The sequence below is a fragment of the Monodelphis domestica genome, chromosome 3 (genome assembly GCF_027887165.1).
Source record: "Monodelphis domestica isolate mMonDom1 chromosome 3, mMonDom1.pri, whole genome shotgun sequence".
In the NCBI taxonomy this organism is placed as follows: domain Eukaryota; kingdom Metazoa; phylum Chordata; class Mammalia; order Didelphimorphia; family Didelphidae; genus Monodelphis; species Monodelphis domestica.
In genome coordinates, this window is record NC_077229.1 from 286698598 (window position 1) to 286719475 (window position 20878).

At 36.1% G+C, this 20878-nt stretch overlaps 1 protein-coding gene across 1 annotated transcript in view; it reads left to right on the top strand.

The window, feature by feature from the left end:
- Positions 1-20878, top strand: part of DSG3 (desmoglein 3) — a 50066-nt gene that overhangs the window by 23474 nt on the left and 5714 nt on the right. The window contains exons 6-15 of the mRNA XM_056823840.1: positions 91-257; positions 1873-2001; positions 2655-2840; positions 5266-5537; positions 10035-10174; positions 10885-11112; positions 12838-13095; positions 14318-14457; positions 14783-14846; positions 16642-16865. Of these exons, the coding sequence (XP_056679818.1) occupies positions 91-257; positions 1873-2001; positions 2655-2840; positions 5266-5537; positions 10035-10174; positions 10885-11112; positions 12838-13095; positions 14318-14457; positions 14783-14846; positions 16642-16865 (1808 nt within the window). The remainder of the gene's footprint in view (positions 1-90; positions 258-1872; positions 2002-2654; positions 2841-5265; positions 5538-10034; positions 10175-10884; positions 11113-12837; positions 13096-14317; positions 14458-14782; positions 14847-16641; positions 16866-20878) is intronic.

The window sequence follows — 20878 nt, forward strand, 5'->3', positions numbered from 1 at the left end:
AAAAAGTGAATTAGGAGCAGAATGAATTTTTGTTGATATTTTCATGTAACTATAACATAGCTTTTAAAATATTTTATTTAACTTCTCTAGATACCCTGGTGATGGTGATAAATGCAACAGATGCTGATGAACCAAATCATCTAAATTCCAAAATTGCCTTCAAAATAATCTCTCAAGAGCCTGTGGGGCAACCTATGTTCCTCCTAAATAGACTCACCGGGGAAGTTCGTTCAATGACCAGTACCCTTGATAGAGAGGTAAAGTAAAACAGCTCTGGAGGTTTCCTTGCCAAAAGACTTCACTTCCCTTCGTTCACTTGAACAAAGCCAGAACAGGGAATCACCAAGCATACGTTTCACCAAAAGACAAAAAGAGGAAAGAAGATAGAATGATGTTCCTCATCATCGGGCAAGCCCAAATTAGTTAGCTTGGATGTGATTTTCTTGGGCAAAACAAAACCCTCCAAAGAGCAGGGACACAAGTCACCTGTATGCTTTATAAATTTAAAATGTGTGGATAGAGGCATAAGAAAGCCTGTACAAAAGAGAAGAAATATTGGACTGAGAAGAAATCTTCAGGTAACCAAAGGAGAGGAGAAATTTTTGAAGAAAGAAAGATTTTCTTGGAATCCATTTTGAACCTTCCCTGAAATTTCAGATGGCATACCTCTAGTCTTCCCCATCTGCTACTCTCTGCTTCTTTCTTCTTTTATTTTTTGCCTGATTTTTCTAACTTCTTTGAATTTCTCTCCTGCCTCTTTCTAAAGTAATCAACCTTTATGACTCTCCTTTTCCCTCCTGAATCCCCTAGTTCTTTCTCTGCAATAGGCTCTGGAAATGGAGAAAAACAGTAAAAAATGAATGAAGTGGAAAATCAATTTCCTCCCTTTGCCCTCAGGGGTGCAGCCCCCATTACCTCCTGCCCATTTCTACTCAAAGAATATCAACTTGTCATGGACTGCCTGCCACACTGTGGTCTATAAGGCCCATAGGGCAACAAAGCTGCCTAGAGCTTGTCACTGGGGCATCCATAAATTTATAACCATCATGTTCCAGGCCACAAAAGGCAGCAATTAAATAGTTACCTACCAAAGATATATAGGGAAAACAATTCTGCTCTGCTTTTCATGGTCACTGACTGACTGGCAATATCAACAAGCCAACCACTAGCCTAATATTTCTTTCTGGAGTTGAATATTCAATCAATAAGAAACAAAGTCATTTTCAATAATATTTTTCAGTGGACCTGTGATTTCACAGATAGAGGAAGCTTTCAGTGAAAGTGAGCCTCCCTCCACCAGTCTAGGTTGGTGCTTTCTCTGGAATTTACAGTCTCAGAGATTTGTCAAGAAGTTTGAGAGGTCGTCATTTTTTCAGGGTTTCATAGCCAATATGCATCAGAAGGTATAGTTGAACCTAGATCTCTTCTGGACTCCAACATCAGCTTGACATCCACTATGCCACTATTGCTTCTATAGAGCATTTTTAGGGTGAATATACCCTATGTCACATAGGGTATACCCTTTAGTGTGAATGCACCCTAAGGGAGCATTCCCATTTGTCCTTATACTTTTCTCAAGGTATGCAGCTTCCATGTGCCTTGTAAGTAGAACATCTCCACTTCAAAGAAGAAAAATTAATATAAAATCTTTTGAGAAAGAGATGATAATTCAGCCCTATTCTGCAACTCACATCGTTCCCTCACTGCAGTTTGTACAAAATCCTGAGTGCAGTCTGTTATCAATAGTATTTTTCAGTGTTTGGCAATATAATTCTTCCCTTTCAGAGAGTTCTGAATTTATACAGAAATTTTCTTATTATGAGTATTCAAAGTTTTAATAAATTATTTTCTTTCATCTTTTATTAAACTTAGAAAAATAGCAAGTATAGCCTGGTTGTAAGTGCTGCAGATCTCGATGGAGCTGGACAGGCAATTGAATGTGCGTGCCAGATTATAATTAAAGACGTCAATGATAATTTTCCAATTTTTAGAGAATCACAGGTATGTTTTTATTTTTTAACAAACTTATTTTAGATAAGTAGATACATAGATAGATAGACATACTGATTGATTGATTTCAAGGTCAGATATTGCTTACCTTTCCTGAAACAATTCAAGTATACCTAACAAAGAGTTTTGAGGCTTGGTGGTGCAGTGGATAAAGTGCCAGTTTGGAAGTCTCATCTTCCCGAGTTCAAATCTGATCTCAGATGCCTACTAACTGTATGACCCTGGGCAAATCACTTTACTCTGCCTCACTTTGCCTCATCTGAAAAATGAACCAGAGAAGGAAATGGCAAATCACTCTGGTGTCTTTGCCAAGAAAACCCCAAATGCATTCACAAAGAGTCAGATTTGACTGAAACAACTAAAAAACAAAAATAACAGTCTTACATTTAACACATGGTTATGAATTGAAATTAATTCATTGGCCCCATTGTGATCATGGGTATGCATTGAGTGGGCTGGGAGTGCTGACTTATCCTAGGGAAGTATTCCCAATGATCCTTACACTTTTCTCAAGGAGTGTACCCCCAGCCATGTCCCCATTATAAGTAGAGTATCTCTGTTTTGAAGAAGAGAGAATAGTGTAAATTCCTTTTAGAAAGAGATTGATAATTCAATCTTAATAAATCTTGCAACTCTCTTGTCAGTATTCAATACAGATTAAAGAAAATACTCTTAGTTCTGAAGTGATTCGATTTCAAGTAACAGATCTGGATGAAGAGTTCACAGATAATTGGCTTGCAGATTATTTCTTTACCTCCGGAAATGAAGGAAAATGGTTTGTAATAGAAACAGATCCAAAAACCAATGAAGGAATCCTGAAAATGGTTAAGGTATGTTGCTTTGATTTAGTTTTTGTTGTTTGTAGTCAGGGAAGGTTGGGAATGACCTGTGATTTCACTGGTATAGGGGATTACCAGTGAGGGGAATTCCACTATAGAGCAACAACTGTAATTTATACTCAAGAGAATTGTTTTTAAAATGCTGGGAAATTAAGAACCACAGAACCATCATTTGTTAGTGGTAAATCTTAAACCCATATTTCCATCTTGTGAAAAAATAACAAAATTAAATTTTTAGCAATGATAGGAGCTATGACCTTTACAACTAGCATTAAAATTGTAATCTTAATTAAAACCACCACATTTCTCCAACAAATTCAAGTTTATATTTATTCAGCATTTTTATATATTACTATATTTGCCAACACACATGTATGTTCCTTAATCACAAGAATTTGAAATAAAATCCATGTATTAAGGTCACCCATTATAATTTTATTGAAGCCCAATACTCAGGAATTTAGGTTAAATTTTGGATCATGAGATGGGATAATGGAGCAGTTCTTCCTTAAATGTCCCTCTAAATGGAATAGTTATAACTAAAGCAAAACCCAAAACACAGCCTTTCCCTGGAACATGGAAATGTCTTAATTAAATCTCCTCTCTACTGTCTCCATACCTTTCCACTCATAGCCCCCTCTCTCAGTCATTTTTTGAAAATAATCTTTTAAAATTTTTAAAATACAAGTGTGAGAGGGGTCTACCAATAGAAAGGCATAGAAACAGGTGACAGAATATCAAATATGCTTCAGAACAGAAAAAAGGCTAGCATGATCAGATGTTAGAGGGAAATCATTAATAAGACTGGAAAGATAAGGAGCCAGGTTGTATGAAGTTTAAAAGCCAAATTGGAATTTTTAATAGGGAGTTATTAAAGTTTGGGAAGCAGTGGAGTGACATGATCAAACATGTACATTAGGAAAATTACTTTGGCAGTTGTGTAGAGAATGGATTGGGGAAAAAAAACAAACTTGAAGCAAGGAGATCAATTAAAAGATTACTTTTTTTAAAAGATCAAGCAGGAAGGGTTCAGGTAATAAGGTCCTTAAACTACTGTAGTGCTTTTGTGAGTAAAGAAAAAGAATGGAAAGGGTAGTGACAAAATTTGACAACTATATAACTGAAATGAGAGTGTCACTGAGGTTGGGAACCTCCATGATTAGGATAAAGATGGTACCCTCAACAGATAAGGAGTTCAGCAGAAGAGTAGATTTAGGAAGAAAGATAATAAGCTCTGTTTTATACATATTGGGTTTGAGATGGTTACTAGAGATCCAATTTGACTCACCCACTCACTAACACATAGGATCTTCTAGACATATCAATTCTAGTCTGCCTCACTTGTATCCAATAAGTCTCTTTTGAATACAATATCACTTTCCATTTTAGTAATATAATCATAAGTCATCTCCAACCACTTAGGAGCTCTGTGACCATGGACAAATCATTTCATTTCTAGCAGCTTCAATTTCCTCATCTGGAAAATGAAAAGAGTAAAACTTGCATTGCCAATTTCACAGTGTTCGCAGAATCATAGGACAGTAGAGCTAGAAGTGACCAGAGAGATCATCTAACCCAGCTTTTTCATTTTGTAGAGTTCAACTGACTTATCCAAGCTTGCATGGGTAGGAAGTGACAAAATTAGCCATCAATCCAGGTTTTCTGGCAAGTTTAGTTTTCTTTGAGGGAGGCACTTTGAAAACCTTAAAGTACTTTTATAAGTATAAATTATTATTGTTGCTTTTCTCTGCATTCTCACATTAACATGAACAAAAATAAGAAGGATTGATGAGAATTTTCATGTCTATAAGACCTGGCAGTCTTTCCAAAGCAAATCAATCACACAAATTCCTATGCTGATAAGTCACCCAACAATGTCACCAGGAGTGATATATAGTCTGCCTTTAGATTATTGAATAAATGCCCAGTTGTCCTATAGGATGCTCATCACATCTAAAGATTTCTGAAAGTCAAGATAGAGGCATTTCATATGTAGCCAGTAAGGAATCTGTGACTACTAAAAGGATAATTGTATAGCCTAAGAGAAAACCTACTCTCTAAGCTTCAAAAGTTGGACTTGCATATGAGGAAATTAGGAACTAATAGCTCCCTCTCTCCGAACTGTTCAATGATCTCACTTGGGTTGATATTCAAAGGATCCATAGCATATAACCACAAAGCCATCTTATTCCCTTTCTATGACTGCATTGTCCAGGGGAAATAGCAAAGGACTTGGACCTAGTTTCAAGTCATGACTCAAACACTCAACTTTGTGACCACAGAAAAATCCTTTAATGTCTTTTAGCTCCATCATCTGAAAAAAAAAGAATAAATATAGATAAAAATTCAAAGTTGTCTATCTCAAGAGATGATATATTATTGTGTAACACTTGCTTTTTTTAAAAAAACATTTCAGACTCTGGACTTTGAACAATTTCAAACAATGGAACTTGGCATAGCTGTTAGAAACAAGGCTCCATTTCACCAGTCAATTATCTCCCAGTATCGAATCCATTCAACTCCTGTCAGAGTTCAGATTATAAATGTAAAAGAGGGAATTGCATTCCACCCTACTTCAAAGACTTTTGAAGTACAGAAAGGCATAAGTTATAAAAAACTGATCAATTACGTTGTTGGAACATACCAAGCCATCGATGAAGATACTGGCAAACCTGCATCATTTGTCAGGTAAAACTCACTTTCATGATTATGATTGTTATTCCTTTAAGCCATCTTAGTTTAAGATGGCATCATAAATGAATGCATGTCATCATTTTCAAAATAATCTATTTGCACTTAGGATCTTTCTTAAACATGGCAAATGGAAATATGTGTTCATAAAACCCAATATGCTACCATATCTTATAGCTTAACAATAAGAAATGACATAATTTTCTTCTAATAGAGTTCTCTAAAGTTCTTAAATCCCCATAATTTTTAAGTTTTTCTGAATATATGAGATATCATGAACAAAACACAGTATATCATTTGCCCAATTATCTGATTGGATAAAACTAATAGAAATATAACTGCAATTTTTAAAATGATGACAAATTTGAAAAAAATTAAAATAATCATTGGCAGTTTGGGAAATATTGAATAGTTTAGTCTTTTTTTTTAACCTTACCTTTCATCTTGGAATCAATACTGTGTATTGGTTCCAAGGCAGAAGAGTGGTAAGAGGTAGGCAATGGGGGTTAAGTGACTTGACCAAGGTCACACAGCTGGGAAGTGTCTGAGGCCAGATTTGAACCTAGGGCCTCTCATCTCTATGCCTGGCTCTCAATCCACTGAGCTACCCAGCTGCCCCCAAATAGTTTAGTCTTAATGAACACTTTTTCAATACAAATTTAATTTATATCTAAAATATACAAAATAATATATAAAATATAAAAATTTTAATTAACTGCAAATTCTAAACTGGATATTTATAATCAGGCAACCTTCCAGAAAGGCAAATAAGAACATACAGCCATAGAACTAGAACTTGAAGGAACCTTAACTGTTATGTGGGCCAACCCCCTCACTTTATAGATAATTGATAGCAAGCTTTTTTAAAGTTTTTTAATAGGTAGTCTTAACAATTCCTATATTTTATGTGGAAAAAAAAAGATACTTTGCAATGTTTTCTATAAACTTTATCAAACAAAATCATAGACTGAGTTCCTAAGAGATAAGGAATGACTATAGTGGGGTGGATTGATTAGAAGACTGGAGAGGGCATTCATAGAAGAAGAAGGGTACATGTGATAAGGCACAAGCAAGGGATATGGGGGAACAGAATAGATTAATTCTTTTGGAATAAAGGGTCCAGTTATTCCTCTGAAATCAGAAAGAAGAAGAAAAAGTGGGAAAGGGAGAGTAAATAATGGGCATTTAGAGTTAGGATAAATCATTAGATTTTATATGAAGATTATAGGAAATCAGTCCACCTTGTTGAATTTGTGTTATGATGAAAATGGTGTTGTATAGTATGAATTAAGAATTTACAGCCCTCTGAACTTGTAGTCAGAAGACCTAAGCTCAAGTCCTTGGCTTCTGTTGCATAGCCAAGGCAAGTCATTTTAGTTATTTAAACCTCAGAATTTTCATCTGTACGGTGGATAAAAGAGATTTGCTTGGTTTATCTCACTGATTATTGTAGGGATGGCAGTATATTACAGGGGAAAGCTCACTGCAGTTAGTTTCAGAGAACCTATGCAGCTAGATTGCATAGTGGATAGAGCACCTAGCCTGGAAGAACTGTGTTTAAATCCAGTCTCAGACACTTACTAGCTGTATGACCCTGAAAAAGTCCCTTAGCCTCTATTTTCCTCAGTTTCCTCAATTTGAAAATGGGAATAATAATAGGATTTTCCTCTCAGGGCTTAGCACAGTGCCTGAAGATTCATAGTAGCTTAATAAGCACTTGTTTTCTTCCCCATATCTGTCCCAGATCTGCCAGTGTGGCCTCAGACAAGATACTTGGGCAAGCCACTTATCTCTGAATCTCCAGTTAGAGGAATGGACTAAATGACCAGTAAGGTCCCATCCAGCTCGAAATCTGTGACTCTTCTTGGAATCATGTCATTAAATAGAGCAGCACTATTTAAGCTAGTAGTAACCTTAATAATGAGAGGAGTAGATAGAGAGATTAGGGCATTAAGAGTATGTGAATTCCTGATTCCCCCTTATCCTGAATCAAATAAATTCTATATTCATCTTCCACAATAAAATAGTCAACCCCCCACCTGACAATTATCTTGAGTTAGATAAGGAGAATACCAATGCTGAGGCACAGAAAGGACAAGTAGGTGGTACAGTGAATAGAGCACTGGACCTTGAGTCAGAAAGGCCCAAGTTCAAATCTGGTCTCAGATACTTACTAGCTGTGAGACCCCAGTTAAGTCACTTAACTCCTATTTTCCTCAGTTCATCTATAAAATGGGAACACACTGGAGAGGGAAATGGAAAATCACTTCAATATCCTTGCCAAGAAAACCTATATGGACTTTTCAAAGTGTCAAATACAACTGAACAACAATAAAGGCACAGAAATAGCAGATGGAGTGCCATGACTAAGGAACAGTGTGATCTTGGCTGGATTATAGAGTTCAAGAATTGGTTATTGTTGTTCAGTTGTTTGAATCCTTTCTGACTCTTCCTGACCCAATTTCAGGTTTTCTTAGCAAAAATACTAGATTGGTTTGCCCTTTCTTCTTCAATTCATTTTACAGATGAAATAACTAAAGCAAACAGGGTTAAGTGTCTTGCCCAGGGTTGCATAGTTCAGAAGCATCGGGGGTCAGATTTGAGCTCAGGAAGATGAGTCTTCCAGATGATTCAGACCCAGCAGGAAATGGAGTATTGTCTAATGAGGTGGCTTGGGTCTCACTGGGAAGGGTTTTAAAAGTTAAACAGAGGAGATTGGGTTTTATCCTCATGTCACCGGGGTGCTATTTGAGTTTGACTTTCATATCTGTGCTTAAGAAAATTACTTTGGTAGCTTTGAAGAAGATAGATTAGAATAAGCAGAGACCTGAATAAGGAAGAGCAATCAGGAGGGCATTACAATAGACTAAACAAAAGATGATGAGGGACTGAATGTGCTGCATATGAGCAGAGAGGACTCTGATGCTGGAGATGTAGTGGAGGTAGAGACAGTGATATTTGGTAGCTGGTTAGATATATGGAGTGATGGAGCATATGATGTCAAGGTGTGCCTTAAGGTTATGAGCCTGGACATCAAGGCTAATGCTGAGGTTAGGAACTTAAGGAGACTGGAAGGATGGAGGGAGATGTCTTTGACAGAAAGAGAGAAGTTTGGAAAGAGCAGGTTTGGGAAAAAAAGATAATGAATTCTGGTTTGGATGTGTCAAGGCTGAGATTTCTCCTGGCCATCTTGTTTGAAATGACCAAGAGGCAATTTGTGATTTGGGACTGAAGCTAAGGAAAGAAAAAGAAGGGAAAACTGGGATTGGATATAGAGATTTTTGAATTAGAGGCAAAAGGAGGAGAAAGAGAGGTAGAGACAGATAGAGGAAAGGCATGAGAAGGGGAGGAGAAAGGATGAGAGAAAGAAGAGAGACAAAGATAGGAGAGAATCAAACAAAGAGGGAGACAAAGAGACACTGAGGAGGAGAGGAGGGAGAGAGAAGCAAAAAGAAGAGAAAGGAAAGAGAAAGGGGAAAGAGACAGAGAGAGAATGAGAGAAGGGGGAAGGAGGAGGGGAGGAAAGGACTGGCAACTTTGGAGGGGAAAATTTCAATTGAGTGATGAGGCCAGAAGCCAGATTGCAAAGGGTTGAGGAGTGAATTAGAGGAGGGGAAATAGAAAAAACTGGAATAAAATTTTCATAAAAAATGTGATTTAAAAGAAAGGGGAAGTCTAAGAAAATAGCTTGAAGAGATAATATGGTATAGTGAGGTTTTTATTTCAGGATGAGGGGTTGAAGGCAGTACTTAGGGAATCACTAGATAGAGAGAGGTTCAAGATGAGAGAAAGAAAGAATGACTGAGAGGGTAGCAGATATTCATGAAAATAACAGTATCATTTGATAACATGATCTCACATAGATTCAATTAATGATTTAAAAATATTTCATTTTGGAAATGCTCCAACAAGACAAATCTTTCCTTTTGAAAGTCAATATTTTAGCTATAATGATACCATCAAACAAAATGACTGCTTTCTAAAATCATTTTGCTCTTTCCAATGTGAATGGGTCAAGATCATCATGCCCTTCATTAAATTCACATTTAAATTATATGACTGATCACTATTTAAATTATAATTCATTGACATAAGGAAGAAAACTAGGAAACTAGGCCTTGATAGATATTTAAAGATTGTAAAATTGTTTTTCTCAAATAATTTTATAAAATGGCTTTGTTTCAGCTCAATTTTCTTTTCTCTAGGTTCAGATTCTTGTTCATGATATTACAACAAATAAAGTTTCTTTTAATTTATATTACTACAGCCATTATATATTACTATTTTCCTGGCTTTACTTACTTCACTCTGTATCCATTCAAATTTTTCCATGCTTCTCTGAATTCTTCAAACTTCTGCTACCTTTCTGAAATGTTAATGTTACATGGTCAATGTAAAACTATTATTTTTTCCACTGATGATAGATGGTATTTTATAATTTCGAGAATTTTCATGAGTTATTTTTTGTTTGTTTGTTTGTTTTGTCAAAAATAGATATGAGTTGGGGCGTAATGATGGTGGCTTTTTAGCCATTGATTCCAAAACTGCTCAAATTAAATTTATCAAAAACCTTTCTCGAGACTCAACATTCATAGTCAATAAAACAATCACAGCTGAGATTCTGGCAATAGATGGTAAGAAAAAATATTTCAATTACTTTTCAAAATATTAGCATAATTTACTTAAAATGAAAGATTCAGAAAACCAGACCAGAAAAGGATTTGGTTCTAAAAGTGAGTTAAATAAATGAATAATGGTTCTTTTCCACATGCTCCAAATACAACGATCCCAGGTTTTAGAAGAAAAAACTGTCCTAAAAATAAAATGTTACGTCAATTTTCCTGAGCTATACTATGGTGATCGTAGAACCACTTTTAGGAGTATTCTATTTGCAGTGAGATCAGAGAACTCCGTCATGAGAGGCAGCATGACATTTTGGAAAGAGTAGAGGCTTTTGAAACAGAGGTCCTGGTTTTAAACCATACTTTGGATATAATACTGTGCAAATCTGAAGAAGTGACAATTTCTCAGTTTTCTCATCTATAAAATGAAAGGGTTGGACTAGATGGCTTCTTGTGTCCCTTCCAGCTCTAAATCTACAAACCAATGGTCAGTTTGCAGATCTTTGCTTCAAAAAATGCTAAAATAATATGCAATATATTCATATGAGCTGCCCAGTGAGGAGAATATATAAAATCAGCCTGATTTAAGCTTGAAAATATTTTACAACTTTAATATTTACTAGTAAAACTTGTCATGACCAGTAGGCTCAATGAGGATATGCCTTTGTGTGTGCTAGCAGCTGCTTTTTACATTCCTTAACTTCACAATATTATTGTTACAGATAACACAGGAAAAACATCAACAGGCACCATAATTGTTAGAGTGCCAGATTTCAATGAAAATTGTCCTAAAGTGACCACTGACAGGGTAACAGTTTGTCGTACATCTGGATCAGTTATTGTCACGGCCAAACCTCTGCAAAACCAGCCAGACACTGGACCTTTCACATTTTCCGTAGTTCAACAGCCTATGAGAACCCCCGTTACATGGAGTGTTACAACAATAAATAGTGAGTAAAATAAATTTCCTTTTTAAATTTTTACTTAATTTGTTTCTGTTAACAAGCATTTAGTTTCTCTTCCTATCAGCTCTTCTCTCCAAATTAAATGGAAAAAAATACAACTCAATTTCTATATTGACCCTGCCCAAAAATATCTACCTCATTTTGCATCTTGAAACCATCACCATTCTGGCAAGAGGTGGATAGCATGGATCATCAACAGTGTTTGAAATGATGGTTGGTCATTTCACTGACCAGAGTTTTTAAACCATTCAAGGTTGTCTTTATTATTATAGCATTTGTTCTCCTGGTTCTATTCATTTCACTCCATCAATTCAATTATATAAACTCTAGCTCCAAACAGACATGATTTAATGTGACCATGTGAGATTTAGTTTAGATCAGCCAACCTAAGCTGAAAGTTCTGTGACCAATGTCCAGGCCATCAAATAAAGAATTAAAAAGATATTTGAAAAATGTATACAAATTTGCTAAGATATTAGGAGGGCCACTCATTGGAGAAAAATTAAAATTAAGTTCTACTTTAATCTTACAATGTCATATCAGTTACAGTCCTGCAGGCAATCTCTGAAAGGTCCAGATGATTAAAGAATGAATAGAACATTTCAATTTATCTTAGATTTCCCAAGCACAACTCTGTTCTTCTGAAAGTTTAGTTGAAGTAGTAAGGGGCTGGGGAAAAGAGGGCAGAAAGCTAAGCTATACTGCTTCCTCTTACTTTAGCTTTTTTACTAGACTCTAGACCATTTTAATCCAAACAATACCATGAAGACTATTAGAAAGCTTTCCATGATTTTATTAATATGGGTACTCCCTCCACAGCTTGGTACTACCTCATAAAAATATGATGACAATTTTATGACAGGAGTATGACAGGACTAGCACCTCTGATTTGAGGGCTCACTGAGCCCTTTTCAGGACTGCTCATCAACCTTTGATGTCTACCTTTCACACAACTCACCCTGGGACTCTGAGAAGCCACAGTGTGCACAGCAGTCCCACTACAGTAAAATCATCTTGGCAGGAAGGCTAAAATAGGTTAAAGGTAACCTACAGTTCTCAAATCCATCAGCAATTTAGAGGGTTACCTACCCAAAAATGTGAAGGCTTCCTCTGGCAGAATTAGTGAATGAGAACAATTTGTTCCAAGGGCTATGGAGGCAAATAAAACGGGCACTGTGGAGTATCTAGAGCTTGGTCAGACATCAAAGATGCCAAGTCTATCCACTGCATCTCAGGTCATCGTCAGTAGTCTTGACTTTTGTCCTGCCACTAGACTTTGATGATTCTGAAAGAGAGAGTGAGACTGATGACTTTGTGTAATTCTGCCTCATGTAAATCCAGTTCATGAGCAAGTGTCATTGGTCCTCTTCAAAAACAAAGGACAAACTACAACTGTCTCATGAGTTTCTATAAACAATAATAACAACAAACTCATAACCCAAGAGCCAACTCCATGGTGCTTATGATGACAATCTTAAATGGTCTCCAGTCTCCAGTCTGTCATGGGGCTAGAATTCTGAGGCTAACTCTTTAGGATCCATAAAACTTGGCATACCGCTAATATAACTTTGAGAACCAAGGGTCAGATCCACGAGGCAAGAGAAGAAGACTTTACAAGAGTAACAGCTAGCTTAGCATTCTTGACTATTATAAGACAATTTAAAATGTGTAATAACAATCATTATCTCCTATTGCTTTGTTTCTCTATAGCTACCTCTGCAAAACTAGAAACCCAACAAACACTGTCTTCTGGAACCCAATCACTTTCTCTCCTAGTTACAGACAGGCAAGGTATGAGTTGTGAAATACTGGAGACTCTGGAATTACAGACCTGTGACTGTGATGAGAACCAAAGGTGTGTCAGTGTGGTTCCTTTCCCAGATGGGAACAGGCAAAAAGGAGGACCCTCAGTAAGCCTTGGACCTGCCGCCATTGGTCTGATCTTTCTTGGGCTTTTGACGTTGTTGTGTGAGTATTACATTCCATTATTCTATTCTATTTCTAACATGAAAAGTTAATTTTGGGTATTTTCAAACTTGCCAAATGGAGAGGCTCATTTTGGAAACATCTCCTGAAGGCAATATTTTTGGACTTTAGAGCTAGCCCCCCTTGGGTTACCTGTGTACATGGGATGACTGCTACAACCTTCTTGCACATAGAACATATTTAACAATAGCAAAAAAGAAAAATCTAATGCCCATTTCAGCGGGAAGAGACATATTCATTTTCCATTATAGGAAATCACTGGGGGAAATGGCCTATTAGGAAGATTTTGATGGTGTGCGGTTTGCCATTTGACAATAGTGTTTATCTTTTGGGTCTCAAAGTAAATGATAAAGTTTACCCATGTTGACAATGGTGCTTGTTGATGTAGCTTCCGGTAACAAAAAGAACACTGGGTTTGGAGGAAAACCTGGATTTAATTTCTGACTCACACTCACTAGTTGTGTGACTCTAATGGCAAAAAAAAATCACATAACCACTTAGCCTCAGTTTCCTTTTTCTGTTAAATGAAATTCAAAATACTATGACATTGCTAGATAGGTCATGTAAATAGATAGTTTGTTCTGGAGTCAGGAAACCTGAGTTCCAGTCATGTCTCAGACATCTTACCCTGAACAAGTCACTTTAACCACATTTTACACCAGTTCCTCACTTGTAAAATGGGGATAAAAATAGAACATGTAGGACAGCTAGGTGGTATAGTAGATAGAATGCCAAGCCAGAGTACAGAAAACTCTTCTTCCTGAGTTCTAATTTGGTCCCAGACACATACTAGCTGAGTGACCCTAGGCAAGTCACTAAATTCTGTCTGCTTCAATTCTTCATCTATAAAATGGGCTGGAGAAAGAAAGAGCAAGCCATTCCAGAATCTTTGCCAAGAAAACCCCAAAAGGGGTCACAGTACTGAAATAATAATAAAAATAGTACCTTGACTCAAAGGGCTCTTACAAGAATCAATTGAAATAATATTTGTAGAATACATAGCAAAATTTAAGACACTACATATTATTATCAACTAGATATTTATTTGTTAAATTAGCTGTCATTATTGCTAGAATTAAATGAGATTATGCACACAAAGTGCTACACAGTGTCAACTGATATAACTCCCATCTAATTCTTTTGGAAGTTTAGCTATCATTTTCAATTAATTCAAATGACTTGGATTTTTTTTCCTTCCTTGAAGTGGTTCCCCTTCTGCTCCTATTTTGTAACTATGGGGCAGGAGGTATAGGTGGTGTTGGATCTGGATTTATTCCTGTTCCAGATGGCTCAGAAGGAACAATTCACCAGTGGGGAATAGAAGGTGCCCAGCCACAGGATAAGGTATGTGTGGAGCTTGTGAAATAATCACTTAAATTTCACAGAAAAAAAAAAACACAACTAGATTTAGTTTGAGGAAGGGGAGGGAAGAAAGAATGGGGAGCAAAATATAAGTGGTTTTTTGCTCTCACCATAAAATTTCATGCCACCACTATATGTGCCTTAGAGGTTTCTCTTCTGAAGTGAAAAAAATGGGAGAAATTATTACTCCCATAAAATTATATTTCTTGTATTTCCATCACTTGTAGAATGTTATTATGCATCAATGTGGTGATAGAATCATAGCAATTTATTTTATAATGAATATTTTTCTGGTGATAATTTCTAGGAGATCACAAATATTTGTGTGCCTCCAATAACAGCCAATGGAACTGAATTCATGGAAAGTTCTGGTAAGTGAATGTTTACAAACATTTTTCCTAGACAGTAAATTTGCACTATCATTTGCATTATTATTATTAAGTTGATTTCCACAATTGTGTGCTTTATGATAATTTCCTTGACATTTCTCACTGTTTTCATCTAAAAATGAGGAACAGCATTCTATAGTGGATAGAAGGTCAACCTTGGAGACACAATCTACCCAGATTGTGACACATTCTACCTAGATAAGTGAATAAGTCCCTTAACTTCTCTGAATCTCACTGGGCAATTCTCTATGAAAATAAGCTACCAAATGTGTCCCACTGGATCCCAAAAGTATCCCAAACTCAATATGTCCAAAATAAAACTCATCCTCACTGGCACCCCAAGAAAAACCCACCTCTCTTCCTGACTTCCCTATTTCTGTTAAAGCACCCAGTTTGAAAATTAGAATAAATCCTGATTCTACTCTCCTTCTTTCCCTTTGTATAAATGATTTGCCAAGTATTGTCTCACCCAGCAATGTGCTGGTTAAGTGTTTAATTCAGACTGGTAAATTTAATCTATATTACTGATATTTTCCTCTTCATTTTCCTAAGTGTAAATAAATAACAAAAGAATAACCAAGCCCTGATCTATAGCATTTGCCAATTTCTGACTTTTAAGTGTTTGTATTGAAAATTTAACAAGCAAGCCTGCTTTTTCCTACATCTTTTGCATCTGTGTATGTGTCTGTCTCTCTATTTGTCTTTCTCTGTTTCTGTGTCTGTCTGTCTCTCTCTCAATAGGACTACCACACTATTTCAGATTATCATCATCCCTCCTATGGACTATTACAAAAGCCTGCAAATTGATCTGCTTTCCTTCTCTCTCTCTCTCTCTCTCTCTCTCTCTCTCTCTCTCTCTCTCTCTCTCTCTCTATCTATCTATCTATCTCTCTATCTCTCTCTCTCTCTCCCTCTCTCTCTCTCATCCGTCCTCCACACAGTTGCCAAATTAATATTTCTATAATACAGGTATGACTATTCTGCCCAGAAACCCTGAAACTTCAGTAACTCCCTATTGCTTTTTTGATAAAATATAAACTTCTCTGCTTGAAATTTAAATGCCCTTCAAATTCTAGCTCCAGCCAATCTTTCAAGACAGATTTCATATTACTGCCTTTCATGCATTCCACATTCAAGACAATTGGTTTGCATGTGCTTCCCTATCCCCAATATTCTTTTTCTCACTTGCATGTATTTTCTATCATCTATTCTCATTGGAATTCCTAGACCACTTCAAGTCTCAAATCAAGTGCTATCCCCTATACGAGGTCTTTCATAATCTTCTTAGGTGTTAATATCCACTCTCCGCAAAAGAGTATTTATCATAACTCTTTTTTTTTTTGTTTCTCCTATATATGCACAGCAATGTGGTGGAGTGGATAGAGTGATGGGCTTACAGTCAGGAAGGCTTGAGTTCAAATCCAGCCTCAGATGACTTGCTAGCTGTGTGACCCTGGACAAGTCACTTAATTTTAATTGCCTCTAAAAAAGCTAAAGAAGGAAATGGCAAACCACTCCAGTATTTTTGCCAAGAAAACTCTAAATAGGGTCATAAAGAGTCGATCATAACTGAAAAATAACTAAACAACATCCTATATATGTTGTTAATTCATCCCACTTTAGGTAGAATAGAAGTTCCTTAAGGGCAAATGTAGAATTGCATTTTCTTTCCTACTGTGGATTTACTTTCTGAACAATAGCCCCAGAAATCAAAACTCAAATAGCAAAGAGTAATGATAAATTATAGCACTAAATACATTTTTTCTTTCCTTTTTAGAAGTTTGTACAAATGCCTATGCAACAGGGACTGTCGTGGAAGGAACTTCTGGTATAGAATTAACAACCAGACTTAGAGCAGCTTCGGGCTCAGCAGGAACCACAGGCCTAGTTGGTGCTGGGCACTCAGGAACAATGAGAACAAGACATTCCACTGGAGGAACCATTCGGGAATATGCTGAAGGAACAGTAAATATGAATTTCCTGGACACCTATTTCTCTCAGGTAACTGGGTTAAAATGTTTGTGTTACCACAGGCTAATCTACTACATGAAACGTCTTTTCTTTGAGTCCTAATCAGCTTTTGCAATGAGCCAAACTTTACAGAAAGCTTAAATCTCAAAACAGTTTAAAATTTTTTATTTCTACGGGCATCTAGGCAGCACAGTGGATAGCACCAGGGCTGGTGTTGGAAGGACCTGGGTTCAAATCTGGCCTCAGATCCTTCCTAGCTATGTGACCCCCTGAACAAGTCACAACCCCAATTGCCTAGCCTTTGCCATTCTTCTGTCTTAGTTCTGAGCCAGAGAGTAAGGTTTTTCTTAAAATTATTATTTCTATCTAAGATAAGATACTAAAGTATTACTAATACTGTCATTTGGTTCTAATAAGGTCAGTGTTTTAGGTTCAGTCCCCATGTGGACCAAGAGTTTTGTAGAGGAAAAAAAAACTCAACTCTGATAGGTGAGTTTTCACCAAATCCTGCCTAAAACAGGGCCTCCAAGCCACTTTCCCACCCTTTCTAATGTTCTTTTAGGTGTTTTCTTCCCCATTCAAATGTATGGTCCTGGAAAGTAGATACTATCTTGCTGGCCGGCATTTGTGTCTCTGGCACTTAAAGGGTACTTGAAACATAGTTAATGTTAAATAAATGCCATATCTATCTATCTATCCATCTGCCTCTCTATCTCTCATCAGAAAAATCATTAGGCTCTATTTTTGATGTTTTCATCAAGACACCAAAGAGATAACTGAAATTCAATGACCTCGTCCTGAGGATTACTGCCTTAAATAGACTTCCTACAACTAAAGAGCCTGGTTTCCTTGTATTTGGGTGGGTTTGCCAGTTCAGATTTATATCATTGGACAGACCATTAACTCAAATTCTCCTTTATTCTTTTTGGCCTTAGTTTCCTTATCTGTACTATGAGAGGGTTAGACTGGATGGTCCCTTCTGGCTTAGATCTAGGATCCTATCTATGACTTTGTTCTGAACCACCAAGTGAATATAGTCTTAACCCCTTGCTTAAGGAAGGAAATTCCACTCTGTATCACTATCAACCCCAGAACTCATTATTACTAGGAGTCTTGGAGGTTAACTAGATAAGAAGGAATGCTCTCTACTCTCCTTGACAATTGTGTCACGAAAAAGCCTATACTAGAAGCCAAGGGACCTAGGTTTTAGTCCTGATATCACTAATTAACTTACTGTGTGACTCTGAAAAAGCCATTTGGCTCCTTTTGGTCCAATTTCTTGTCTTAGTATTTCTAATCAGTCTAAAATTGTACAGGTGTGATTCTGCTACTTGGTCACGTAATAATTTCTTCTTGAACTGTTCCAGTGATAAGAAAAAAGTTCACAAAGGAGAATGCTCCATTTAAGAATAACAATAGTTGTTAGCAAGTTTTTTTTCTTATATTGAGCAAAAGTCTGCATCCCTCTAACTTTCACCCAGTGGTTCTACTTCTGCCCTTTGTGTATTATATAAGATTCTATTTCCTCTTTCACAAGATGCCCTTTCAAATATTTGAAAGCAGCTGCCATATCCCTTCTTTTAAGACAAACTTTATTTTATTTTAATAACAAATTTCCACATAAGTTCTCCAAAATTACATGATTCATGTTGTCTCCCTCCCTTCTTCCCTCCCCATTCCTGGAATTGACAAGCAATTCAATATGGGTTATAAATATGTTATTACACAAAACTTATTTCCATATTATTCATTTTTGTAACTGAATAATCTTTTAAAACCAAATCCCAAATCATATACCCAAATAAACAAATAACAAACAAATCATATGTTTTCACTGGCATTTATACTAACTACAACAGTTCTTTTTCTAGAGGTAGATAGAATTTTTTTTTCATTAGTCCCTCAGAATTGTCCTGGATCATTGTTTTGCTGTTAGTAGCAAAGTCCATCACATTTGATCATTCCATAATATTTCAATTACTGTGTATAATGTTCTCCTGGTTCTTATTATTTTACTCTGCATCAGTTCATATAGGTCTTCCCAGTTCTTTCTGAAACCATCCTGTTCATCATTCCTTATAGCACAATAGTATTCCATCACCATCATATACCATATTTTGTTCAGCCATTCTGGCATATATCTTCTGTGTGTTTTCTTTTCCAGACTTCAGGACATAGTCTTGAAGGTTCTCACTATTTTTGATCATCATTTGCAAGATATCTACTAATTTGTGAACATCTTTGCTGAAATGTGGCACCCAGAACTGAACACAGTACTCTAAATATGAACTGATTAGCCCAGAATGCATAACAACTCTAGCTTCCTGAGACTTGAGCCCAGCATTTCTATTGATGCTGCTAAGATAGCATTAGACCTTTGAGCTGCCAAGTCACCACATTAATTCACATGAACAAAAATCTATCAAATAAAACAAAAAATACCTGCTCACTTCTAATATACTTTCTCTTTGAAAACTTTATTTTTGATAGTAAAAAAAAAGAGATTTTTTTTAAAAGAAAAAAACACCAATTTGTGAAATCTAGTGATTTCAGTGTTTCCATATAACTACAACAGTGGTATTAGCTGGTATTAGATTTAATAAGTCTTGGCAACTTCTTAGTCACATGTCAATTGCATAATCCATGAAGACAATACACTAGTTAACTATCCATGTCAGACTTATATATGATTTTTTTGTTTTTGCCCCTCAGTAGGAATTCACTATGTGTTTTTTCTTCCTCTTGGCTTCCATAACTAGCACCTGCTATTTGTTAATCTTCATTAGTATGTGATTTTACTTGAGATAATCTACATTTATATTTCACTGAAAGGGCTTCATACCTATTGTACAGCTTCAGAAATTCAGATTTTCTCTTCTTCACCTTTCTCTTATTTTCTTTCTTCTTATTTTACTCTGCACTCTTGTGTTGTTTTCTTTAAATTACCAGATTCTTGACATTCATATAAATTGCATCTATCTCATCCATTTTTCCCTGTCTTCTTTAATAGTCATTTTCCCCTCTTGTCCATGAGAGTTATATCTTCCATCTAAATTGACTTTCTGGAACTGGAACTGGAACTGGAACTTTCTGGAGACTAACAGCTTCTTAGCATAATGATTTAACAGCAAGGCCAAGTGGTTGCTATTTAAATTAGGTCTACTGACTCCTTGTAGTTAGAAACAAATAAGTGATTTACAGAGCTTAATTTTATAGTTAAAAAAGAAGAATTACAAATTATGGAAAGTTACAAAAATATTAAGAAAATTATTTTGAACATAATTCAATTGGATGAGTCAAGTCACTTGTCTAGAGTATTTTGGAGAAACCTCTTAAATACTATTTTTCTACTAACTGCCAACTGCTAACTTTAAGAGTGTGGACATATTGGGAACCAATTGGAGACTTCTGTGTTAAGATAACTAGATTTAATATTTTATTGAATTAGAACTCATGTCTATCAATCTGTGAATTTTGGGAGGAAGTACCCATTAGCAGTCTCTTAAGAAGAGGTCACTATGGTTCTATATAACTGACCACAAAGGGGAACTTGTGGTTTCTGCTGAAGTTTACAAGAGAGCTGGGTTGCTGAAATCTGTAATTTATTTTCCAGCTCTCAGAAAAGAGAAATAACAATTTCTTGGGCCAGCTAAATGATTCAGTGAATAAAGATCCAGGTCTCGAGACAGGATGTCCTTAGTTCAAATCTGACTCAGATACTTCCTACCTATGTGATCCTGGGCAAGTCACTTAACCCCCATTGCCTGGCCCTAACCACTCTTCTGCCTCGGAACCAATACACAATATTGATTCTAAGACAAGGATTTAAAAAAAAAAAAAGCTTATGCTCTCTAACTTAATCTAATAACTATTCTTATTCCTACAAATATATATTTCTTATTCTAACATCTACTACTAAATGTTTAAATATTATCAATCTATTTACTAAATCTATCGATAACAGTCTTAAGAAAATGTCTGTATGTTTAGCTTAACTGTTAGATTTGCCTAACAGTTAGGGCTAGCTTTTACTAAAGAAAAAA